General features: G+C 46.2%; 1 protein-coding gene across 1 annotated transcript; it reads left to right on the forward strand.

Annotated features, from left to right (window-relative positions):
• Positions 1–9432: 9432 nt before the first annotated feature.
• Positions 9433–25845, forward strand: Ptgr1 (prostaglandin reductase 1). Its single transcript, XM_032903569.1, has 9 exons — positions 9433–9542; positions 11628–11673; positions 12604–12660; positions 13269–13436; positions 15589–15706; positions 18197–18352; positions 20811–20919; positions 23404–23522; positions 25619–25845. The coding sequence occupies exons 1-9, from the start codon at positions 9437–9439 to the stop codon at positions 25727–25729; spliced, it is 990 nt and encodes a 329-aa protein (XP_032759460.1). The 5' UTR covers positions 9433–9436; the 3' UTR covers positions 25730–25845.
• The last annotated feature ends 796 nt before the right edge of the window (positions 25846–26641 follow it).

Raw genomic sequence — 26641 nt, forward strand, 5'->3', positions numbered from 1 at the left:
AGGGAGGCAGTTAGCATCACCAACCTTGTAGTTCTGGCTCCAGCCTAACCCAGTCTCTGACGCCGGGGTGGGGGTGGGGGTGGGGGTGTGGGATGACACGAGACAGGATCTGCCTTCCAGACAGATCAAAGAATGTTAGATTAATTTGACGAGTCACCGTCCTAAGCAAAGTTTTTAGCAGGTTTCATTAGCAGAAAAATCTCCCTTCTGCCTCTTACAAACAGAACCTGGAGGGCCAACACGACAGGGTGTATGAGGCGCAGGATTGACCTTTGACTAGAGAAGGTGAGGGGATGCGAAGGCTGGGGTTTGTGATGAAGTTTGCCATCAGTGATGGACCAGGAGATAGCACCAATGTGGGTTCAGAGGCCACCCAGAGATTGGACCTGGAAGATACTTTGTACCTTAAAGATAATTACTCAAAGTGACTGGAAGATAAGGGCACACAAGGCCATTTAACTTATACACACATATACCTCACACCCAGGTCACAAAGCAGGATCAACATTTCCCTGTAAGCTTAAATTTTTCAAAACCTACTTTTAATATGGCTTCTCAATCATTTTAACCTCCCTTCTAGCCCACCACCCACCAGAGGTAGTTATTAGGATATGGAGGAGTGGACCGATTTAGAAATTGTTCTTTGGAGCAAATCCCTTCTGGGTTGCCAGGAACTCAGCAGTTCAGTTGACAGGATTCAGCAGGGGCAGCTTGATCCACTCGGAATATTTTACGAATATTCCGGCTCAGTAGTGTCCAGTTCAGTAGTGTCCGGATAGCAAACACAAATCACAGGGGTGGCACAACCTAGCAGAAACAGCCAGGCCTCAGCTGAAGTGGCAGGAATCAGCAGGCACGATTAGGGCCAGCAGGGACTCCAGAAGTTTTCTGTCATGCCTCTCTTAAGGAAGCAAAGATCAGCGAAGACGGCAGACCAAAGAGTGTTGCAAAGCTAACCATGGAAACAAGCCCCGGTCACTGTTCCTTGGGTCCTGTTTATACTTCCTCCAAACATACAACGTGTCCACTGGTCTCACCTCACCACGTCTTGCCTCAGCGCCTGAGTCTGTATCATCTGACATCACTCTACCAATCAACCTGAGTCCTTGGAAGCAGCCAGAAGCCGCCAGAACACCACTGGAATTGTTTTTGGTGTTTCTCCACGGAGTCAGGACAAACAGAGCTCAGCTACACATGGGTATCATTATCATCACATGTCCTCTCACGCACTCGCTGAGCAAAACATGCTTTCCTTCACCTGTGTCTGCTTCAGGAAAACACTGCTTCACATGCTTGCCCCTGCAAAACACCATCCGACACAACTAACTTTCCAAAGAACCCTTAAGTGTCCGTTTCCCTGTCTCCCCCTCCTGTGATATAAGAATCTATATGTCCTCAAATACACTGAAACCCTAACACTGAATCATAGAGGCATTTCTGAGGGGATTGGTCTTGAGGGTGGAGCCCTCATGGTTGGGATTGGTGCCCTCAAAAATTTACCCAGTAGTTTGGCTCTGAGGCCATTCATAGTTTGCCAGTTGCCCTAATCCAAAGTCTATGTTCAGACCCTAGCAGCTCTTTCAGCCATGACTGTTTTGGCTAACTAACCCCATGCTTCTCTCCTATAGTAACTTGGGGTCATCTGTTGTCACGATTCTTTTGTCCTCTTGTTCTAGAACAGTCCCTAAATCTTTCTCTGTCTCCCTTGGCCTTAATGCTTTGAAAGACCAAAACACACACTTGTTGTTCTGTAGGGTTTGAACGTGAGTTTGTCTGCTCTCTCCTCAAGTTCCAACCCCAAGCTATGCCCTTCTGTGAGGATACTGTGAATTATTGGATCATTACTCTCTGGAGACCGACTATCGGAAAGCGCAAGATAACACCTATTTGTCTCATATTACCAGTGGGACTTGGGCCACTTCTCTGCCAAGACTTCCCCACTGTAAAATTACCTTTGTCCCCTTAATAAATAACTGGTAAAGGGGTGTGTCAGTATTCACTGGACAAATACATCACTCCCCACCAGCCTTTCACTTCCAGCTCAAGGTTCTTCCTGAGTCAATTTTTTTTCTTTTCTGAAACAGGGTCTCTCTGTGTATTCCTGGCTGTCCTAGAAGTTGGTCTGCAGACCAGTTGACCTTGGACTCACAGAGCTCCACCTGCCTCTGCCTCTCAAGTGCTGGGTTTAAAGGCATGCACCACCACCACCACCAGACCTCCTGAATCAATTATTACTATAATAGTCACAAGATGGTGCCATTCCAATCCTATCCTCCTGGCTACCATCTGTGGTTTAGGGAGATCATTTCCTTACATGGGGATTAGTGAAACTATAAATTATAGATTAGCATGTTTTACTGTTGGGTTATGTGGGTACTGACTGCTTGCTCTGATGTTCAGTCTTTTTTTTTTTTTTTTTTTTTTTTGTTTTTTTTTTGGAGCTGGGGACCGAACCCAGGGCCTTGTGCTTGCTAGGCAAGCGCCTACCACTGAGAGTTAAACCCCAACCCTTGATGTTCAGTCTTATATTTGGTCAGTGGAAGCTCCCAGAAATAGCTGTGTCCTCTGACAGACACATTCCATTCTTTCTGCCATGCACCCCCCACCCCCGTGATATTTTTTGCCACAGGCTTCCTTACTGATAACGATGTTTCAGGTTCCTCTTGGCTTTTTAGGGTCCCAGCCCAAGTGGGGCAGTAAGAGTGCCTGCTGGAGAGTTACATAAACTAGGCAAGGGATAGAATGCTGGGAGAACTTGGAAGGGAAAACCAGAGAGACACTCCTCATACCCTCGACTGATACTCATGAGAGAAATTGCCCTGCTCACAGAAACTTCCAGAAATCCTGTAAGCGTGACCTTCCTTCAGTTTGCTATTTCCTACATAAGGAGTCTGCTTTACCATGGGGCTGGGAGGTCCAATGCCCAGGGGAAAGTGTCAGCTCCAGAAAAGACTAACCAGGTTTCCAGTCACAGCCCTGGAACCTACAGAGTCTCTTGTCTGTGCCGCTTTGCCTCTCGCTTCCCCGAGGCTCTGGGGAAGATAACAGTACCGAGCACTAGCCAAGCCGGTGCAAGAGTGGCAGTGGATGTACCACCACCTGCCTCTCACGCTCTCATACGCCTCGAGAGGCTGCCCAGAGCTGGTATCCCTCGTGCACTACGGTTTTCCTGCAATTATCAATAACCGCACACATTGGTTTTTAAGAGTGTGTGTGTGTGTGTAAGGGCTTGAGCAAATGCCCAAGGGGCCAGAAGAGGGCATCGCTTCCCCTGAAGCTGGATTTCAGGCGGCTGTGAGTTGAAACAGACTCTGGTCTTCTGGGAAAGCAGTGCTTGCTCTTAAATGCTGAGTCATGTCTCCAGCCCTACAAACGGACTCTGTCTGACTTCACAGCATCTCACCAGACTAGTGAAATACAAAGGTTGTCAAGAAGAAAGGGGGACACGCCTTTAAAGTTTCTAAACAGATCGCCACGGAAGAACCTACCGATAATTACTTTATCGTGTGCTCTACACGTTGTATTACCTGGGTTATTTGACGAGGAGCATTCTTTTATTACTCTAATGTTTTAAGTTACTTGTTCTCTCGGGTCACTAGATCAGAGTTCATTGAAAACCTAAGAGCAAACGGCTAAATTTTCTCAGAACAAAGTAAAAGAAATCTCTCTCCTCAGTCCACTGTTCCGTACTGGAACTCTGTGAACTGTGTGTTCACCATGACTTAGCATAATCTCCATGACTTATTGGTAAGTCGTGCAGGCTGACTAAGTCTGAGTGGTTACCAAAGCTATGATTTTGACTTGGCACAGTCCCTGGTCCCTTCTATGGCTGGAGGTTGAACCATGCTCTCACGCACAGTACTTAATCTCTCCACCACTGAGCTACACCCTGGCTGTGTCTCATCCCTTTGCGATCTTTCCAGCGAGTGAGCATTTGAGATACTTCATGTTATGGGCAGTTCGTTTCTGAGATTTTCACTTGGCAAAGATTTCTCTCACTGGCTGTTTTATTAGTGCTTTCAATGCCCCAACCATAGTGTTTTTAAACTATGTTAGCAAAGCTCTTTGTTAATGATTAGGGGGTGTGGCCTTGTTGAAGGACGTCTATTACCTGGAGTGGGCTTTGAACTTTCAAAAGCCCACACTAACCCAGTTCTGTCTGCTCCCTTTTTGCAGATCAGGATGTGAGCTCTCAGCTACTGTTCCAATACCATTCCTGCCTGCCTGCTGCCACGATCCCGGCCGTGATGACCATGGACCCACCCTCTGCAACTGTGAGCAAACCTCCAATTAAATGCTTTCTTTTAAAAGTGCCTTGGTTGTGGTGTCTTTTCACACAAACAGAACACTAAGACAACAGACTCAGCCTTGCCCGTTCCCGGGTCAAATCTGCATTCTACAGTTCAAGAAACCAACCCCACAGTGTCTTAAAAAGCACATCCCTCGGGCCCCATAGAGGAATCCAAAGTAGGAATCCCAGAACTGGCCAAATGCTCAATGATCCGTACGCCTTTTATCGTCCTCTACTGATGTGTACAGTGAATGACTTCCTTGTAGGGAGTCGCAAGAGTGGCTCCTCCACACTTCAGGCAGGAAGGTCAAGGAGAAAATTCGCTGTGTCCATTGAATGTATTTCTGTATTTTACCAACAAACAGTAATTTTCTTAAAAGCTCTATCCTTCTCATTTGGCTTCTGCATACTGCTTAGAACTGGAACACAACCCCAGCTGTAAAGAGTGAGGCAGTCATTCGCCTGGGCTGCTTGTGACACTAACAAGAGTAGGGTATGCGTGTGGTCCAGAAACCAGAGAGAAGAGGTCCTAAAGGGCAGGCCACATGTCTGCCACTGGACTTAACAAGAAGGAATGGCTGGAGCGTGCATGTCATGTCAGACTCTGTGTCCGTGCTCATATCGTCTGCTGCTTCAGTTGTTTCTGCCAGAGAGTACAGGAAGCTGTAACTGCCCATGCCCTAGATGGGAAAGGCATGTTGTAATCAGATGTTACCCCGTTCATGGGCTAACTACGGGAGAAACAGGCATCTGGTTGACTGTGTCCGTGGGAATCTTTCCTTAGCCTCTGTTAAGAAGATGAGATAGGGTGGGTTGGAGTTTCTAAACTGCTCATGTGTTACTGAGGACCTGGGGGCCCAAGGGAAAGGGAGTCTTTCCTACCCATTGGTACTTACAGCACATTACCATAGCTCAGCTGCTCATATCGCTCTCTCCCATTTCACTCAATTTACGTGTTTGGAAAGTTTTCCATTTCCTACTCTTCTTACTACAGGTTACTATTATAACATGTTCCAGGTATGTGTGGGTGCACGCGTGTGCCTGGGTGATGTATGTGTGTATGTGCACATGTATGCACATGTGTGTATGTGCACCTATGGTATGCATGTGCATACATGTGTGCATGTAACTATTTGTGTGCATGAGTGTGTGCATGGTACATGTGTGTGTGTGTGCACCTGTGTGTGTGTGTATGTGCACTATGGGTGTGTTCATGTGTGGTGTCTGTGTGTGTATATGCACATGTGCATGTATGTATATGTGCACTCATGTGTGTGCTTGCACGTACGTGTGTGTGCACACACATGTGTGTAGTTTTTTGTGTTCTCTTTCTTCTTGCCTTTTTTCTCTTTCGTTTGTTTCTTTCAGCCTTCATTTTTCCTCTTTGTTTCTTTGTTTGCTTTCATTTCTCTGTTCCTGTCTCTGTGTGCCTGTGTCTGTCTGTCTGTCTACCTCTCTGTCTCTGTCTCTGTCTCTGTCTCTGTCTCTGTCTCTCTTTCTCAGACAAAGTCTCATGTAGCCCAGGCTGGCCTCAAATTCTTCTGCCTTTGAGCTGATGTTCTCAAAGATGCCACACTGTAGTAGGAAAGGAAGAAAGAAAATGAGGCGTGTAATTCAACATTATCCCTGTACATTAAACAACACCATCCACTGTTCACGTTACACAAGAAGAGGCGGGGCTTGGATGTTTCTCGTTTGGTAAAGGTTCATGCCCGAGGCCCTGGGTGCCATGCCTGCACATGTAACTGGGTGTGGTGGATGATGCTCTTAAGTCCCGCACTAGGAGGGTGGGGGCATAAGTGAAGTGTTCAACGTAAAATGTTCTAAGACGTGCAGACAAGGGAAATGATGTGCTTTGACATATGTAAAGAACAGAGACATCTAAGATCAGGTGTGAAGGTTTTTCCTCTCCTGAATCCTCCTTCCTGCCTCCTCACTGATGGCCTCCCTCTCCTGGGTCCTCACTTGCCCCTCTCCCCACTTGCAAATCCCTGGTGTCTTCCTGTGAAGACACCAGTCACAATGAATTGAGTCCTGACCTTTAAGGGCCTCCTCAGACAGAGGCAGCAGTAGAGTCCCGCCTAATTCCCCACATAGGTCCCTCATATGAAGTCATTTAATTTTTTTCCTTTAATGATCCTTTCTCCAAATGTGTTTCTATTTTGAGCTAGGATGGGATGGGACTTTAGCATATAATTGGGGGCAGAATTCAGTCCTTCCTAGAGAGTTTGCATAACATGTGGCTTTTACATTGTGGGGTATAACCTAGCAATCAAACAAGTTGTGGACTTGATGCCTGTGGAGATAAAGGCATTAGCATAACGTAGTTCTTCATTCAAGGGTGCATTACATTATAGCATTGTTGTCATGGAACAGCTATGGAGAAGAGGCAACCCCAGCATTGAGGAGTTGGTGGCTGTATACCTCAATTAGGGAATAATACGATACTATATAAGAAACCAATAATAAACTATATCTATATCTGTCTATTTGGAAGATGGCTTCGACGTTAAATCAGACACCCCCCCCCCAACCCCTGAGGCTGGGGACACAGCTCAGTGGCAGAGTACAGGCTGAACATCTGTGAGGCCTGGGGTTTGACCAAACGAAGACACAAGTAAATGAAGAAGTAGAAGGACTCCACTCGGTTAAAGGCCAGGGAAGTCCTCCATATACATTTCTGAATCATCAGAGAAAAGATGAGAAGCAGTCAGGAACAGTAACACCCTGGATTCAGAGAAGGGGGCTGGAGACGAAAGGCTTAAAGCATTCCGGCACTATGGCATGGTTTAGGAGATTAGCTGAGGCCCGGTGTGCCTGCAAAGAGGCAAACCACTCGCTGAGATCACTGCTCAGTGTGCCACAGGTCGGTCCAAATGTGAGACAAAACTTGGGAAGTGAGAGGGGAGGAAGGGAGAGAAACTGGTCACTCAAAACCCTGGGTCGGCCCCCTACTAGGGATCAGAAACTCCAAGATAAACGGCAAAGCTGCCTGTAGAGATGCCATCGCCTCAAGCAAGGTCGTTTGATGAATGTTTGCGACTTGGAGTTTTTAAAAAAGAACTGAGTGCTCCCTCTGCCCTGGACAGGATCAAAGTTCTCCAGGAAGCCTTCTCAACGTTTCTTTACAGAAGGGCGATCTTTGGGAAATAAGTAAACCAGCTTGCACCCCACCCCCTCCAATATTTACACTTAGGTGCAAATTACATTCTTTGGTCGATGTGACTTAGACTTTGCCCAGAGGGCATAGGTAGTTTCTTGTTTGCTTCTGATGTGAATATAAATTGTGTACTTAAGTAAAAGAGAAAAAAAATTGTTATTTACACACCCACGCCCACACCCACATCCACCCACCCACCCACCCACCCTGACCCCCCCACACCCCCTCCCAATGTCCCTTCCCTGCTGTGTGTGGAGCAGACACTCCTAGCTGCTCTTCCCTGAGAAGCCCCGCCCTTTCCGACCGCCCGGTATAAGTCAAGCCTTGGGCTCTTTGCAAAGCATTCAGAGCGGCCGCCCAGGAAGGAGTTTCTGTGAGACTGTGTAAGTAGACACACTACTATATTTGAGCCCTCTCCCTTCTCTCTTCCCGCTCCCCCACCCCAACCCGTTATTTTCCCCCCACGCCGAGCATCAGAACCTAGTAGAGCAAGTTAGGTCAAGTTGTCTCGCGGCCCTGCAGGTTCTGGGAGAGATTGAGACCCGCGCTAGGAATCGGGCAAAATCGGCCTGCAGTCCCGTTGTAGGTGCATGCAGCCGAACTGCCGGCGCCCAGGAAGGGCTGGGCTACGGAATTTGCAGGATTGCTAAACTGATGCAAAAGAGAAGACCGGTGGGATTTGGCGCATGCCTTGTAAAAAGGCAGACTGGCAGGCCAGGCCGTGCGCCCAGAGGCCCCTTTGCAAGGGGCTCCTCCTAGACTTGTGGAGAGTTCAGAAGGACCAGGCGCTGTCCTTTTGGAAAAGACAGAAATGTAGAGTGTTAAAACAAAATGGAAATCCGCCTGTGAAATAGATGGCTCCGCGGGTGAAGGTGTTTATCTCACAAGTCCCACAACCTGGACTTCCAGCCCTGAAAACACGGGTGGAAGGCGGGAACCCATTCCTGAAATCTCTACAGGCTCTCGGTGACACGCATGCGCCCTCACCCACACACCTGCATCATGTTCCCACGAACTAATAATAACAAACTAGAGTCAAGCTGAGCGAGCATGCCTGTTATCTCGGCCTGTGGGAGCAAGAGGGTGGGAGGCTCCAAGACAGCTTTCTGCTACTTAGTGAGTTCAAGGTCAACCTGAGCTCCACAGCTAGGCGCTGAAATCAGAAAAACAAGTTGAACTCAGAAATATGGGGTAAAATGATAGTTACTAGAGGCGGAGGAGGGTTAGAAGCGTTAGTGAAAGGGCACAGAATCAGGAGTGCGAGCGACTCCTGTCAACAATAATGATTAGTTCAAAACAAACGGATTATATCGCCTCATAAAAATGGGAGTTTAAAGAAGACGGGTGTGTTAGGCTCTCTACATTGTATACACTGTGTCCCATCAAGGTAAGTTTTATTTTATTTTGTTTATTTATTTTATTGGTCAGTTTAGAAATCTTACTTCATGAACCCATGTCACAAACAGCGACATGTCAATAGGAAGGGCTGGGCTTTGGATTGGCTCTCCACCCTCCTTCTAGAGTGAGAGGGACTTTGTGAACCAACTGTTTAGCCTTGATTGCTTATCTGAAGATTTCACTGGGGTCCCACGTGATGTTGTGCTGCTCCGTGACACCTTTGTTTATCTGTTGGTATTGTCTGGAGGCAAGTTTAAACCAAATAACTGATTTCCGCCTCGGAGCCAAAACCAGAGAAAGTTAGATAGAGCCATGGCGCCCCCTAGTGGCTATGAGGTGCATGCTTCTGTAGGGGAAAAAAAGTGGACTTTGGTTCCCTGTATTTGAGGCTTTTCCTGGATTCACTGCAGGAGAGGCGAGAAACTGCAGGCATGTGAAGTGCTTAGCGTAATACCAGAAAGTTCTAAGTGGATGTAATAAAATGATAATACGGTACCCGATAATGGGGCTGTGCTTTCTGACTTCAGTGCTATGCTGTGAGATGGCCTTTGAATTTACCATGTCCACCGTGTTCTAGGTTAATCAGGATGGTACAAGCTAAGAGCTGGACCCTGAAGAAGCACTTTGAAGGCTTCCCTACTGACAGTAACTTTGAGTTGAGGACGACTGAGCTTCCACCCTTAAATAATGGAGGTAAGGGAGATCTTGGCAGGGGCTGCAACAGTTAGCATCTGCTGCTGAACAGAGAATCGTGAAGTTTGACTTCAGACAACAGTTTCTTTTCCTAAATTAGTTTTCAGTTCTGAGCGTTAGCAGTTTGGCTAATATAAGCTGAGTGGTTCTTTTGTGGGTCTCATCTGGCCCAATGGTTTTAGGAAAAGTCTCATTCATTGTTCTAAGGATAGCAGGCTTCTTTCTGGGCTCAGGCTGTGGTTCCTGAGAGCCTTTTTAGCCAGCCAGATTGGTTCTTTCGCTGGAGTGGTCCTGTGGTGGAGCTAGAACAGCCCGGGGTTGGCAAGCTCCAGTGTTAGAGACCTTTTCAAGCTTCTGCTTGTTTTACTTTCCTTAAAAATCCCATAGGGACGGGGTTGGGGATTTAGCTCAGTGGTAGAGCGCTTGCCTAGGAAGCGCAAGGCCCTGGGTTCGGTCCCCAGCTTCGAAAAAAAAGAACAACAACAACAAAAAAAATCCCATAGAGAGATGGCTCAGGAGTTAAGAGCACTGACTGCCCTTCCAAAGGTCCTAAGTTCAATTCCCAGGAACCACATGGTGGCTCACAATCACTTGTAATGGGATCAGATGCCCTCTTTTGGTGTGTCTGAAAACAGCTACAGTGTACTCATTTAAATAAAATAAATAAATCTAAAAAAAAAATTCCCATAGGTCTAAGCAAACTGTCTAGATTCAAAGGCTGGCAAGTTTCTTTTTCTTTGTCCTTTTTGTCTCTATCTATTTATCTATCTATCATCTATCTACCTATCTATCATCCATCTATCTATATCTGTCTGTCTGTCTGTCTGTCTATCACTGCTCCCTCCTCCTCCTCATGATCTGAGGTAACCATTGGGCCACATCCTTAACCCACAGAAGATTTCTTGACTGGAAGGGTGGCCTGTAGGCCAGGATACAGTGGTGGGAGATCTCTGTATCCATTTTGCAATCTGCCACATAGACCTTTTTAGTTTGTTTTTTCTTTGAAGACTTAATGTCATCATGCCCTGTGCCCAGGAAGCTTCTTTGATGAAGCTCAGGCCTGGGTGCCTTACCCTTCATGACTTCGACAGAGGAGGAAGTCTCCCGTGTCCTGGGAGGCCTGATGATGTCCGTGAGTTGAGCAGTCGTGCCTGGCCAGAGCCCAGACTGTGAGCGCTAACAGGGTGCAGTCGCTGACCATGCCAGAGTCACTGTCTGAGTTTTAGTTGCAGTGGACAAAACTTGGATTCAGAGTTTCAGAAAACACACAGTTGAAAGTCACTGTAACAAAGTCCATCTTCTTTGGCATTCTTTGAGGTAGGTAATGAGATACTATGTGTCCTGGTTAGTTTTTTTTTTTTTTTTTTTTTTGTCTAGTTGACGAAGTTTAGGTTATCTGGGAAGAGGAACCCCATGGAGGAAAATGGCTCTACAGACAAGTCTTTAGAAATGTGTTGAAGAACGGTTCATAGAGGAGGGCTCAGCTCACTATAGGTGGTGCCATCCCTGGATAGGTGGTGTTGTATAAGAAAGCAGACTGAATCAGTCATGTGAGTAAGCCAGTAAGCAGAGTTCCTTTGTGGCCTCTGCTTCCACTCCTGCTTCCGGCGATCGGGGCATGTAAAGGAACATAAACCCTTTCTTCCCCAAGTCAGTTTTGATCATGGTCTTTATCACAGCAGTGGAAAGCCAATTACTATATTGTGTACCGTGGTGGTTATTACTGTGCCCTTGGGTAAGTCACTTACCTTGACCTTAAATAGGGTGGACCAATAGTTGATAACAGCAAACAGATGGACCCATCAGAAATAATACAAGTACACTATCAGGGCCGCCATCATCAACTGGGCTGGGCCAAGTGGGAAAGCACGGGGGGGTGGTGGGGCTGGAAGTGAAGTTCAAGGTGAGAGCGTTTCTCTTACATGCATAAGACTCTGGAATCCATTCACAGCGTGGGAAAATTAATTATGAACAGCATCTTCTGCCCCTAAGCAGAAAGAGCAGGCCCATTTGTTCAGAATGCCAGAACGCCGTAGCCGTCAGGTGTTGAGTCTCTGACTGCTGCTGGAATGCTTTATTTCGTAGAGGTCCTGCTGGAAGCCCTGTTCCTCTCCGTGGACCCTTACATGAGGTACTGTTTCCTTCCTCGGCTTCTTAGGTTGTGAGTCGGTCCCCGTTTTGAAGCACCGCAGCTCGTCGTTTAAGACAGGCCTTGAGTAAAACACCAGGCTTGCTCGTTTCTCCCTGGATCGTATCCGAGATGGGATTCATGGCTGTTCATCCTCTATAGGCAAAGGACGGCTCTGTGCAACGCGCCTTCCGTGGCTCAGTGGAGTGCTTCCAAAACTGATGTGTGGGGGAGGGGGAGGCTAGCCCGCTACTTTGCCATTTCCTACTGCGATAATTGAGCAGAAGTTACTAGGACTAAAACCAGTACTTCTCTTAGCAGTATCTATTTTTTTAACTAGGTGGTCCATAATCAACTCGAAGTTATGACTCAGAAGACACTGAAGGTCAGGGAGGAAATAAATGCCCTTCAATGGTGCTTCGGCAATTTTTTAGCCTGAGCAATGCAGCCATCATATAGTATTTTTTTTTTCATAGCTTGTTGCAAAGATTCAACCTCTTGGTATTGAAAAATACCATTTAACAGTGTTAACTAGCAAATGGGCAGGGTGGCTCATACCTTGAGAAACTGAGGCAGAAAGACCACAAGTGAAGACTAGCCATCGGGAGACTCCATTGAATGAAACAAAAGCTTAGCTACCATCCTTTTGGGGTTGGTTAATGTTGGGGTAACATTGTTTTGCTCTGCATTCTGAATGACATTGACAGACACCTCCACACAAACACGGTGGTAGGGCTCTCACGTTCACTCATAGAAAGCATATTTTAGGGTCCGAGGCAGAAACACCTCACACTGTATTTCACACAGTTGTGCTGCCCGGGCAGAGGGGGTATTGTTTCAGTTCCGTGTCCCAGCCTTTTGCCACTGGCTACTTACACAGGCTGTTGTCTTCCAGCTGGTCTCGCACACTAAGGATGGATTTTTTTTTTTCAGAGTTGCAGCAAAAAAACTGAAGGAGGGCGACAGCATGATGGGTGAACAAGTGGCCAGGCAAGTATTTACACAGGTCCTGCTGTTTGGATAGATGTTTCCTCTAGCTCCTGCCCGGCCTGTGTCTGTCCACCTGCTGTCCACTGCAGCTCCTTCTCCAACCTGTGTCCTTTTTAAAAAAACATTTATTTATTTTATGTATATGAGTACACTGTAGCTATCCGCAGACACACCAGAAGAGGGCATCGGGCCCCATTACAGATGGTTGTGAGCCACCATGTGGTTGCTGGGATTTGAACTCAGGACCTCTGGGAGAGCAGTCGGTGCTCTTAACCTCTGAGCCACCTCTCCAGCTCTTTGGCAGTCTTTCTTCTGTAAAGTTTTACGTTTCTTGCCAATCAAGGAAATGAACACATACCTGTGTTGGCAGAGGATAGAGGACCCTTGCTCAGAAGAAGGGATGTGGGCAGGGACAGGGATGGATGCTGGACCAACTGTGAATGCTCATCTCTGAAGGCTCTCACAATGGCTAAGAATTAAGGGGACACCGCAGGGTGTCCGTCATGGACTATTTACCTCAGTGCCCTCTTGTGCACATTCCCCATACAGACTCCTGATTCTCATGAGTGGAAGAGGGTGACCTGTCCTACTGTATTTTCATCTTTCAGAGTTGTGGAAAGTAAAAACCCAGCCTTCCCAACGGGAACGATTGTTGTGGCTTTATTAGGTTGGACATCACATTCCATTTCTGATGGGAATGGACTGAGAAAGCTACCTGCAGAGTGGCCTGACAAGTTACCACTGTCTTTGGCTTTGGGGACAATTGGCATGCCAGGGTAAGTGTCATGGGTGGGTTTTGTGTGTCAGAACACCCAACACTGTCACTTAATAAACAAGGAGAGATGTGAAGCAAAGACAGATGAGAGAAACATGGTAGAAAAAAGAAAGGAAGGAGCTCAAACTGAGAGGCTGTTAGTGGATAAATAAAGCATTATATATAAAAGAATACTATATAACCCTTAAAAGGAGGGAAATCTTGACATTTATGGTAATGTAGATGAACCCGGAGGACATTAAGAGATGTAAGTCAGGTACAGAAAGACATGGTCTCATTTTCATCTTGTGTCAGCTTCTTCTTTCTGTGTGGAATGCCTGGGAAATTCCAATGGAGTGAAGGTTTCCGCTGGGTCATGGTTTCACAGGCTTCAGTTCATCACTCTTGCTTTGGTGGACGAGGTGAATGGTCATGGTGCCGGGGAGTTGATGGGGCAGACTGGCCCATCCTTTGGCACCCAGGAAGAAGAGAAACACAGTGAGGAACCAGAGATGCATCTTTCTAGAGCATTGCCCACAGTGATCTGCTTCCTCCAACGGGTCCCCTCCTCCTAACAATGTCATCATATTATGAATCCATCATTTGATAATGCTTTGATTAAATCAGAGCCCTCATGATTTAATCACTTTGCCAATACCGTATCTCTGAACACTGATGCTTTGGAAGCCAAGCCTTTAACACCCGCCCTTGGGGGCGGAGCCAGCTCATCTGCAAGCTGTAATATAAGTGGAATCTCTAGATGCGAGAGTGTGATGATGGGGGCTGAGAGACGGGTTGGTCCAATACAAACCTTATTTAGGAGAGGTACGTCTAAAAGACACTGTCCTGTACAGCAAGACAAACAGCTTAGAACAATAAGTAAGGTTGGAAATTAGTTATGTGTATGCTAATTAGCTCAATTTAGCTATTCGACTATGTGTACTGAAAACATGTACAATACACGCATATCTTTATATATGACATTTGTGCAGTTCTTTCTTGTCAGGCAAAGGTAGTCTACAGGTATTCTTGAGGCTAAATGAAAGAGGAGCAAAATCATGTCAGAGATGCCCCACTTATCAAAGGCTCCAACATCTCCCAGTGTGGCCAACGTGGGAAGTCATTTTTTAATACACAAGAGACACTAAAAATCAACCTGTCTTCTGTGTTCCGTAATTCCAGTTACTCAGAAGTTAAGGCAGGAGGATCGTGAGTCGAAGGCTACCTGAGACACAGATAGAACCTATCTTAAAAAAAATAAAAATAAATCAAGCCAGGCGTGATGGCACATGCCTTCAGTCCAGCCTTCTGGAGGCAGAGGCGGACACATCTCTGAGTTTGAGGCCAGCCTGGTCTACATAGCATGTTCCAGGCCACCAATGGCTACAGTCAAATCTGACCCAGAAAAAGAAAAGAGGGGGCTGGGGAGTCCAAATTAATATTTTCTTTTCTAAATTGTTGATTTTTTAAGTTCTCCTTAGGCTAAGGCAGCTTAAATACCCCCCACCCCCATCCCAGGACTTCTTTTTTGTTGTTGTTGTTGACTTCCCATCTTACCTCTGTTTTGTTTCTGAAAGGAAGTGAGGTTTTGTTCCTTAGGTCAGTGTGTTTAGCTGAAAGCTGACTCTAAAGATCCCAGGGAGGTAGACCTTGAGGGGAGATGCTGGTTGCCACCGGTAACTGAGCCAGAAAATGTAGCACTTAGGTTGGAGAGAGAGAGAGAGAGAGAGAGAGAGAGAGAGAGAGAGAGAGAGAGAGAGAGAGAGAGAGTGTGTGTGTGTGTGTGTGTGTGTGTGTGTGTGTGTGTGTGTAATTGTGTTGGTATGTACTATATGCTTTCCCAGCACCTGTGAAATGGCAGGAAGATTGTAATTTAAAAGATTGGGCTACATGGCAAAGGGGATAGGGGAGGAGTTGAGGGAGAGGGAGAAGGAGAGGAAAGGGTAGAGGGAGGGGGAGGGGTAGAGAGAGGGGTGAAGGACAAGGAGGGGGAGGGGAGGGGAGCAGGAGGAATGAGGAGGAGAGGGAGGGAGGGGAGGAGTTGAAGGAGAGGGAGAACAAGGGGGGAAGGGTAGAGGGAGGGGGAGGAAGATGAGGAAGCGGAGGAGAAGGAAGGATGGGGAGGAGGGGGAGGGGGAGAGTGCTATTCACACATCCTTATTTTCTTTCCTTAGCCTCACTGCCTACTTTGGCCTGCTTGACATCTGTGGCTTGAAGGGTGGAGAAACAGTGCTGGTCAATGCGGCAGCCGGGGCTGTGGGCTCTGTTGTGGGGCAGATAGCTAAGCTCAAGGTAAGTGTCTTCCTCTAGTCAAGCCTCTGCAAGACCCACAGTGTGCACTGAGAACAGCAGCGCCTTCGAGGGCTCCCTGGGGCGCGCAGTCAGCTTGCTGCGACTTGTTTAGAAGTTAGAGGCTGAGAGAGCACCATGAGGGGAAGAGGATAGTAAAGATGAGCTGACCAGTGTTGACTGCTGACTACAGGACAGGTCAGGAGTGGGCCCAGCTAGACTGCTGAGTGCTAGCACTGTTTTCTGTTATTGTTATTGTTATTATTGTTGCTGACTTAGTAGTAGTGGCAGTAATATTTTTACTAAGTATTCTCTTGCTCTTCCTTCATGACTGTCCCCAGAGGAACTTGTAAACCAGGAGTTGTCACCCACATGGCTTCATTGCAAAGGCAACTACACCAGAAAGAAATGAGCGGTCAGCATAGGGTGGTGGAGCCCTTGTCTGGGAACTAGCTCCTACAATAGAAACGTAAGCAGAGCGTAGGCTGTGACTTGGGCAGGTCTCTGCTCAAGGGCTGCAGTCTGAGGGTGAGCGTACAGGAGAGCAGGCAGCTCAGACCTGGTTGGGATTTGGCTTCTCAGTGTGGATGTTGTCAGGCGACCTACCTGGGTGATGATGAAGCTTTGCTGAAGGCTTCTGTATAGGACTTAGGATGTGTTCTTAGAGGGACAAGGGAAGGGGGAAAGAGTTGAATCTTGGGCAATAGCCAATAGCCAAGGGTTGGTCTTCATGACTAATAGGAGCTTGAACATGAATGAGGTTGTAGGAAACTATTTACATATGTAAATACATAAATGGGAAAAGCTGCTGAATCTTACAAATACTGTTTCAGCATTAGTTATGTTAACTTTACAACCAATGAGTTGTGTTTGTTTTCCAGAGCCATTCTAGCCGTCCATATACCTTTGGAATTGATTAAGTGGCTTTGGGGTAAGGCTGGAAATTGAACCCAGGGTCTAGTACTTGATTAGCACAGGCTCTGCCACTGAGCCTGATTTGATAACATTTAGAGAGAATTTTTGCCTGTCTTTTACATGCGAGTTTGATTAGAAGGTTTTGTTTTTTCTGAACTCAGAATGTCTAACTACATCCAGCCTAGGCTAGACTTATACAATGAATTAGAAGTGTTTCCAATATATAGATTGCAAATGCTTTATTAAAAATACGGGGATCTGGAGAGATGACTGCATGGGTAAAGGAGCAAGCTGTACCTGCCTGATGACCCGAGTTCAATCCCTGGACCTGATGTCAGGTGCCAGGGGGAGGGGAGAGCCGACTCCACAGTTGTCTCCTGATCTCCATCTGTGTGCCGTTGCGTGCATGCACACATACTCATGTGTCATGAGCACACACGCATGATTAATAATAAATATAAAGTCTTAAAAGTCCTCGAGGGGGTGGCAAATGGTGTTCTAAAGATCACTGCGCTGTGCTGTAGAGATGGCTCAGTAGTTAAGAACACTGTTATCCAAGTTCAGTTCTCAGCACCCACAGAGTGGCTCACAGTCACCTGTATGCCCTTTTCTGGCCTTCCTAGGCACCTGCACACATGCACGCACGCACGCACGCGCACACACACACACAACCAAAACAAAGATCACAGCACTGGGATAGGATATATGTCTTTGGGATAAAGAAAAGGTGCCCTCGAGTGAAGAACCCAGAAAGTCAGGTGACTAGGTTATTAAAGCAGCAGGGTGAAGTGAACTGGGATCTGCTAATTGGTCAGGCCAGCCGTAGCTGGGTTCTAGTCTGGCTTAGGAACCAGTTTCACCCTCAGGGTCTGTTGAGTTACTGTGGAGTTCCTCCTGTGTGAGGTATACTGTGGTTTGGATAGAAAATGTGTTCCCATAAGTCGAAGGCTTGGTCCTACTTCAGAAGTGGGACTTGGTGAAGTGATGGGTTATTGGGGGGCAGGGTCTGACCTCATCTGTGGATCAACTACTGATGGATTCATGGTCTGGTGGCATTGTTGGTAGATGACAAACTAGAATACAAGAGCTTACCTGGGAGAAGTAAGTCACTGGGCTCGTGTCTTTGAAGGGTGTTGTAGATTCTCCTTATCTGTCTCTTCTTCTTCTGTCTGCCATAGTCGAGCGGCTTTCTTAATACCATGCCCTTCTGCTGTGATGCACATAGCATACTCCAGACACAGGAGCCAAGTGACTGTGGGATGAAGCATCTGAAGATGTGAGGCAAAATAAATCTTCCCTCTTTAAGTTGTTTTCTCAGATGGTTCTTCACAGCGTGGGAAAGTTGACCAGCACAACTTTCTTGGCCAACCTGATGGTGTAAACCTGGGAAAGTGGAACTGGACCATGCCTCTGCTTCCTTTTTTTTTTTTTTTTTTTTTTTTTTTTTTTTTTTTTTTTTTTTTTTTATTTTTTTTTTTTTTTGGGGGGAGCTGGGGACCGAACCCAAGTGCTCTACCGCTGAGCTAAATCCCCAACCCCCTCTGCTTCCTTAATGGGCGGCATTTCCCCCTCATTTAGGGCTGCAAAGTTGTTGGCACAGCCGGGTCTGATGAAAAGGTTGCCTATCTTAAGAAGCTTGGATTCGACGTGGCCTTTAACTACAAGACGGTAAAGTCATTGGAAGAAGCTTTGAGGACAGCCTCTCCAGATGGTTATGATTGCTACTTTGATAATGTAAGTGGAAACCGAGCTTATCTGATTTTACCAATAATGTATCACGTAGAGGGACATGTTTCTAAAGTTTTCAGCTAAAACATATGAATAAAGTACATTCTTTGGGGTGGGGGTGGGGAGATTTGCTAAGGTCTAATGCACAAACCATAGGGTTTATTCATTTCATCTGCATAGCCAGACGTAGTAGCTATGCCTATAATCCCGATACTCACAATGCTGAGGCAGGGGGATAGCAGGATATGAAGTCTGGGCTTCATAGTGAGACCATGTCTTCTATTATCAAGCAATGAACAAACAAACAAACAAACTGTAGACGGAGGATATAACTCAGTAATAGAGCTGTTGCCTACCATGTACACAGCCCTGCATTCAATCTCAGCACTGCAAGAGAAGGGCAGTTACAGTTCAGACCTTAACCATGTTTAGTACCAAACTGTCTATATGACCACAGTCTTAGGATATTCATCATTCCCCAAGGAAACATAAACCACCAGTTGCCCTCCCTTTTTCCCCCTCAAAAATGTGTTCTTTGGTGCCTGGTTTCTTTCACTTAGCAGAATGAGTCCATATCCATCTATGTTGTGGTAGGTATCAGTCTTTTATTCTTTTGAATGAGTGAATGATATTTCATCGTATGGAGACCACATTTTCTATGTATTCATCGGGTCATAGGCATCAAGTTCTTTACACTTTTTTTTTTTTAAATCATTGTATAAGGCAAATTTTTGTTTGAGTTCGCTTTCGTTTCTCTTGGGTTTTCACCTAGGAGTAGAATTGCTAGGTCACATGGGAACTTCATGTTTACATTTTGAGGAACGGCTGAAGTGTTTTTGCAGAGTGACTGCACTGTCTTACATGCCTTCCAGCGTCTAAAGGGTTAGACTCCTTCCATAGCCTCACTGCCACCCGCAGTTGCTGGTTCCTTTATACCTATGCTAATCTGTTTGCAGTGATGTTTCAAGGTGGTTTTGAATTCTATCTCCTTGGGACAAATGACACTGCAGATTGCTCACGGACATACGTGTATCATGTTTGGGGAACCGTGCATAGCCTAGCGTTCGTCTGGGTTATGAGGGTTCTTTATATGTGTGAGTACACGCCTCTTTGCTGCAGTCAGATTTCTTTATTTGCAGTAGTTGTGTTACATAAAGTCACCAGGATCACTGAACCATGGCTCCTAGGAGAAATGTCTACATGTGAACATTTCTCATGTGCATTATAATCTTAAACCCTAGCACCCTCCCCACCCCTTTTAATAGCTTGTTTATTTACAAACGAGGAATTAGACTCCGACACATCCCACTAAGATGGTGTGTTATGTAACTGGCTCTTAAACTCACAAAGCTGACATCCATTCTCCACTCTGCCCAAAGCCCGGGCTCTACCGGCCCCATCCTTTGTCAACACTGAAACCCAGGAAGGCAGAGCGTCGCCCTGCTTGTTCAGTCTCTGCTGGGAATGCCTATGTCTGCAAATGACCTGGGTCCCATTTCGAAGGCACAGATGAATCTTAGCAAGTAATACAGTTCACAAATATGGAATCCTGTGAGAAAGAAGGTTGGCTGGATATGGTTATCAGGGGTTTCCTCCAGCTCCACGAGTTATCACCATTCTCTGGATAGTATCCTCAGAAACACAGTTAAGGTTACTTCTATCATTGGTTGGGCATTTGCTGTGCTGTCTGAGAATGCTGTCTTCTCAGGGTCACTGATGTGCACTTCTCTGCTTCTACTAAGAGTTTAAGGGTTAGCTCTGACACTCCTGTCAGCAAACACGGTTATGCTACAGCTTGGGAGAGCCGCTGACCTTTTCCAGTGGCTATGTACCAGTTGCATATGTGGCTATGCAGCTCTGCACCAGCTGTTAAAGCTTTCCCCCTAAGGAGCTGTCTTGACATTCACTCATGTGGAAAACCAATTGGTAGCAAATGTACTGGTTCCCTTTGGTCTCCGTCTGGTCCCACTGACCTGCATTTGCTGTTTTCACATTGCTTCCATTGAGCTTTGCAGTGTATTTTGAAATTGGAAAATGTGAGTCCCATAGCTTTGTTCCTCAAATGTCTTTTGTGTATTTTGACACACCTTTTAGATTATAGGATAATGAGACAATTGGGCTATGCAGAAGATTCTAATATTTAACGTACTAACTTTATGCTATACAAAGTATGTCCCTGAAATGAGGACGTCAGATGAAATTGTCCCCTTTTTGCAGATATCCTACGAAGCCCAGGCTGGCCTCAGACTCAGTGTTACTGAGACTGACCTTAAAGTTCTGATCCTCCTGCCTCTACCTCCTGGAAATGTTCACTTCTGATGTATTTTACTGCCAAATTATAACTGCTATACTGATCCAATCAATTTTGTTGATTCTCCTAAATGGACTCTTGAAAGTATGTATATATGTATGTATTATGTATGTATGTATGTATTTATTTATTTATTTTGGGCTGTCTACTTAGGTCGGTGGAGAGTTTTCAAACACTGTTATACCACAGATGAAGACGTTTGGAAGAATTGCCATCTGTGGTGCCATCTCTCAATACAACCGCACTGGCTCATGTCCCCCAGGTACCATGCTCCTGCAGATGTAGGAGGGCTGGACAAAGGGAAAAGTCACAGATATCAGGAAGGGATGGGCTGACCTGTCTTCACAGGTGTGGGCTGTCTAGAGCGGCAAGCCATCGGTGTTTAATACGGCTTGACAGTTTTCCCGCAATGAGAACGAGGCATCGCTGCTCCGGCCCTCCTGCTGCACACACTCTTTGGTCGCTTTTGTTTCTTTTGACTCGTTCACCTCTCTCTCCTTCACTCTCTGACACTGGAATCATCACTCCCTGCTGCTTCTTTACACTGCCCGAGATCTGAGAGCTGTATCAATCAAGACCCCTATCTGCCTTGCTTCTGCTCTAAGAGGGATCCCGTGTGAGCCTCTTACGAGATCAGTGACTGACACAAAACCAAGCCCGGTGCTGTTGCTCCTCACACTGGGCCTCTGCTCTGTTACCAGGGTGACAGATTTGATCACAGGACAACTGGTTACTTCTGTTCTGGGCTTGACGAGTGTGAATAAAATCTCGTAGCACCGATCGACAGCAGAACTGCCTGGAGATGGGCGCTTAGAGCAAAAGGAGCCGAGGAAGAACTGATTACAGAGTCTCTCTTGGGTTGTGAAGAATCAACCAGTTTGAGTAGACCTTGGAGACGCCATTATTTCCACTAATTTATAGTCATATTTGCTTCGTGGCACTCAAAGTAGAAGTCAGCGTTCCTGTCAGCATGGGTTTCTCAGCAGACATTCCAGATTCACTTGGCAATCTCACTGATAGGGGCAAACCCCTCCTCCATCTTTTTTTGCAATTGATGCTAAGGTGGAATCATGGGAAACCATCTGTCTCCCACCCAAAAGAGAGCTCCAGGGTATATTTTCTTAACCATCGTTCAAATAAATTGTTCAAAGAAGTATAACCAAAGATTTCTAGACATAGTAATTTGATCTAGTCTTTTTAGCAATTAGTTTTTGAAGTTTTAGTTACTCAGACAGATCTTAGAGTTGGCGACTGACCTTGTCTATTTTAACCAGATGGGATTCTGCCTTGCTTCTGAGGCCCAGAAATTCTAGCACAGTCCAGTTTCCTTAGACCATGGAGACAAGTCATTATTTCTACCAATTTATAGCCATGCTTGCTTTGATGCACTCAAAAAAGAAATCAATGTTCTTGTCAGGATGAATAGCTTAGCCAAAGTATTTCAAATTTCAGCCTTTGTGCATGTGTGTGGTGTGATGTATGTATGTGTGTGTGTGTGTGTGTCTATATGTGTGTGTGTGTGTCTATATGTGTGTGTGTGTGTCTGTGTGTGTGTGTCTGTGTGTCTCTGTGTATGTGTGTGTGTGTCTGTGTTTGTGTCTGTGTGTCTGTGTGTGTATGTGTCTCTGTGTGTTTGTCTGTGTCTCTTTTTCTGTCTGTGTCTGTGTGTGTCTGTGTGTGTGTGTGTGTGTGTGTGTGTGTGTGTGTGTGTGTCTGTGTCTGTGTGTGTGTGTGTGTGTGTGTGTGTGTGTGTGTGTGTGTGTGTCTGTGTGTGTGTGTGTGTGTGTGTCTGTGTGTGTGTGTGTGTCTGTGTGTGTCTGTGTCTGTGTGTGTGTCTGTGTGTGTGTGTGTGTGTGTGTGTGTGTGTGTGTGTGTGTGTGTGTAAGATCAACCTTGGGGATCCTCTTGGGGTCGCTTTCCATCTTAGATTTTGAGGTTCTTGCTTCTCACTGAAGCCGGGGCTCATCAGTTCATCCTGATGCCTGGCTAATGAGTTCAAGGGATCCTTCTGTCTGGAGTACAGGTTTGAATCACCATATTTGACTTTTACACGGGGTGCTGGGGATCCGAACTCACGTCCTCATGCCTGCACGGCAGGCACTGTCCTAACTGAGCCATCTCCCAAGCCAAGGGTGAACCTTTAACTCAAAATGAAGGAAGGCTGCTGTGAGCCTTTGAAGAAGCACCATGCTGCAGGAGTGGTCCGAGCATGGACTTCTTTATGACTCAGTGTGTTCATTCTGCATTTACACATGCCACTCAACGTGCACCTGTTTCCACTGGTTCGAGACAAGGTTCCATTTTCCTGACTTCAAATGGTACTTTCTTCAAATTAGAGAATGGGCTTCAGTTATTCAAGGTGCCAAGCCTCAGTCGTCCCACCTCTTCATCCCATTAGCTTCTACAGCTGACTCTTGGAGAGCAAGACTAATCACGCGTCATGCTCTCAGACGCTAGCCCCCAGGCATCCAGGGCAGCCTTTCCTCTCATTGTTCTCTGTTCCCTTATGGAATATAATATACTCATGGGCTCTGGGGTCCGGGCTGTGAATGTCTCTGGGGCCATTATCCTCCCTGCTACACAGTTAGTGGCAGTGGGTGGCAGGCCCATGGATCAGAAAGGAGTGGAGGAAACAGAATGGTGGGGTTGGGAGTGCTTGGAGAACCTCGATAGTGATTTTACTACCTGTGCTTCACTGTGGATACGCCCCTGGACTCTGCCCCACGAATGCACCCTACTTTTGCAGGCCCATCTCCAGAGGTCATTATCTATCAGCAACTCCGCATGGAGGGGTTCATCGTTACTCGGTGGCAAGGAGAAGTCCGACAGAAGGCTCTGACAGAATTGATGAATTGGGTTTCAGAGGTAAGGGGTCCAAGCCACTCCATCTCCCCACCATAGGCTTTTGCAACTCACAACCCTCCAGTCTTTTGACCCTTTATATTCTTATTTTTAAAGATTTGTTTATTTTATATACGTAAGTACACAGTTTCTCTCTTCAGAGACACCAGATTCCATTACAGATGGTTCTGAACTACTATGCAGTTGCTGGGAATTGAACTCAGGACCTCTGGATCTAGAAGAACAGTCAGTGTGCTTAACCGCTGGGCCATCTCTCCAGCCCCAATCCTTTACATTCTTGCTGTATTGTTTTCAAGTACAATGTTTTCAAGATCAATGTTTTCAAGTACAAACAGTCTTTTCTCATCTTAAAAAGCAGAACAAACATCTCTAAATTTCCTGCTTTGGCGTTGGGGGTAAAAACAGGGATGAAATCAGTGTGTCACTGTGTATCAGGATAGTCTTGTCTCAGTATCCTGAACGCTGGAGTTACACACATACACCACCATGTCCATGCTGCTCTAAATTCCATTGCTATTCAGACCCATCCATGTTATAACAGAACACCTGGAGGGGCACTGTCTATATTCGCACATATAGCTTCTTCCCATTCGTTGTCAGACAGGTATGCCAGGCTTCTACACTAACCCCATTCCGCCAACCTTTGTCACGGGCACCATGCGTCTCTCACTCTTGGATCCACTTGGCTCCAGGACCCCTCAGTCCCATTTCCTCACTGTTTAGACTTCTTGCTAAATGAAGTTGAGCTGTCTTCATTTTGTTCTAATCCACTTCTTGGTTCCTTGACCCCAACGCCTACTCCCCAGCCCGATACTGGGATTGAGTCCAAAGGCTTCACAGAGGCTCAGCAAACATTTTTCCTCACTGACAGCCTTTGCTTTTTTTCCCCCTTCACTACTTTTCATTTTAATGCATTTTCAGATTGACAAGAAAAAAATTGAGAGGACAGTACAGGAGGCTTCCAAATATCCTCATAGTCTGCTTTAATTTCCCCTACTGTTAAAATCTCCTATAGTATTTACATGAGCTGTCTAGGGCTACCGTCACTGAGCACCACAGGACGAGTGGCTCAAACAACAGAAATTGATCTTGAAGTGCTGGAGGAGGCCGCTCTGAACTTGCTGGCCTCTTCAGAGGTTATTTCTCCTGCATCTGCTGATGGTCATCTCTGGGGGTCTGTTCTACTCCCTGAGAGGGACCCCAGTCCTATTTGATTATGGCCTACTCATATGACCTCATTATATTTTAATTATGTCTTTAAAGGCCTTGTCTTAGAAGATACATTCTGAGGTACTGGGAAATTTAGGACTTCAGCAGAGGAATTTAGGTGGCAGGTAGGGCACAGTTCAGCCCACAGCAATATTCATTCTGCATTTTTATTTCTTATACTAGATTTTAGCTTTCTATCTGGTGCGGGCCTCTGTCCTTTTAAGGGTAGGAATGAGCTAGGGCTTACGAGTCATGGATTCAGATTCTGCTTTTGTACTTTCTGAGGGCCCTCAAGCACATGGCAGGTCCATAAGTCTAGAAAGACTGTTTGGCTATCACTGGACTATATTAGGAAAAAGTTATCAGGTAGCTTGGGTTTCTACCTAAAACCCCTTTAAAAACCAAAACCCTAGAGCTGGGTGTTGTGGTGCCTATAGTCCAAGGAGGTGAAAGGACCAAGAGTTTTAGGCCAAACTGACCTACAGTAACTAAACTGTGTCTCAGTAGAACCACACACCCTGGACATGTGAAGTACATGAACAGTCTTCTCTGATGTGAACCCTTGTCTCCCAGTCTCTGAGGTAACGTAGAGGGAACCTTGGTGGGAAGGGAGAACAGGGTGTGAAGCTCTGTGGCACTTACATTTACAGTCTTAGATGAGGTGTAGTGTTTCCTATCATCTGGCTACTAGCTATGATGTCGACAGCCTCCGCTGAGGGTACGCCTCTCTTCCGAAATCCCCACACTGTTGGACTCTTGTGCAGTGGACTGCTGTGATGTGCCGTGCATACTCTGCATCGATTTTGTTATCCTCAGATGAGAGGGCCTACACCTACCTCAGCCTTCTGGGGTTCTCATGTCAACCCGTAATATTTGTTGTTTCGATGCAGGGCAAGATCCGGTATCATGAATACATCACTGAAGGATTTGAGAAGATGCCCGCAGCGTTCATGGGAATGTTGAAAGGAGACAATCTGGGGAAGACTATAGTGAAAGCATGAAAAAAAAAATGGCTCACGGATGGCTTAACCATTTAGTACAAATGCATATGTAAAACGTAACTGCAAGGAGTTTGGCCTATCTAATAAAACATGGTGGGTTTTTTCCATCTGTGATATAGAATGAAATCATGACAAACAACGGGCAGCATGTTTCTGCCGACCTCAGCTCCCCCTAGGGGACCGTAACAAATATTGCCTTTGGTGTTGCCTTTGTTGTTGTAATGAAAGCAATTTAGAGGAGGAAAGGGTTTTCTTGACTCACACTTTCAGGTCACGGTCTGTCACCAAGAGAAATTAGGGCAGAACTTGAAGGGAGGTCTGTTTTGTAATCCATTCACACCCCCTCTAGCCAGGGGACTCAGTCAGGGCAGAAAACAAGGCGGGGCACTGCAGGCTGGTGTTCAGCTAACTTCCTCATACACTTAGAGGAAATGGTACCTCGCACAGTGGGCTAGCCTCCTCCATTGACCAGTAATAGACAGTCCTCCACAGACCAGCCTGACTGAAGCAGTTCTTCAGTTGAGGTTCTCCACTCAAGTGATTTCTGAGTTGTGCCAAGATGAAAGTTAAATCTAACTAAGACAGTGAATTTGGTGAATTTGAAGGCAAAGGATTTCTACTCCAATTGCTTATGGATACAAGGAAGGAAAAAAAAAAGCCGCATTGCTGATATATGCAGTTCTCAGTGCCAGCCCACACTGGTGTGCTGTGTAGTGAGGCTAACAGATCAAGGAAGGAACCTGTCACTCACAACAGCTGGAACTGAGCAGTATTAGGGGACGAGGCAAACTTTATACTGTACGCTAGTACCGTCTGAGCCCTGAACATTCTGGAAACATTTGCTGACAAGGGCTGTTGCATAGAGAAAGCCTGTCTCGAACCTCCCTCCCTTTAAATAATCATCATCATCAT

Source organism: Rattus rattus, chromosome 1 (genome assembly GCF_011064425.1).
Source record: "Rattus rattus isolate New Zealand chromosome 1, Rrattus_CSIRO_v1, whole genome shotgun sequence".
NCBI lineage: Eukaryota > Metazoa > Chordata > Mammalia > Rodentia > Muridae > Rattus > Rattus rattus.

What these genes read in the sequence shown, in the direction of transcription:
- Ptgr1 (XM_032903569.1), top strand. Translation starts at nt 9,437, where the DNA reads ATGGTACAAGCTAAGAGCTGGACCCTGAAGAAGCACTTTGAAGGCTTC. An exon ending in GGGACAATTGGCATGCCAGG is followed by an intron (nt 13,437 to 15,588) that starts GTAAGTGTCATG and finishes TTCTTTCCTTAG; the next exon opens with CCTCACTGCCTACTTTGGCC. An exon ending in ATGATTGCTACTTTGATAAT is followed by an intron (nt 18,353 to 20,810) that starts GTAAGTGGAAAC and finishes CTGTCTACTTAG; the next exon opens with GTCGGTGGAGAGTTTTCAAA.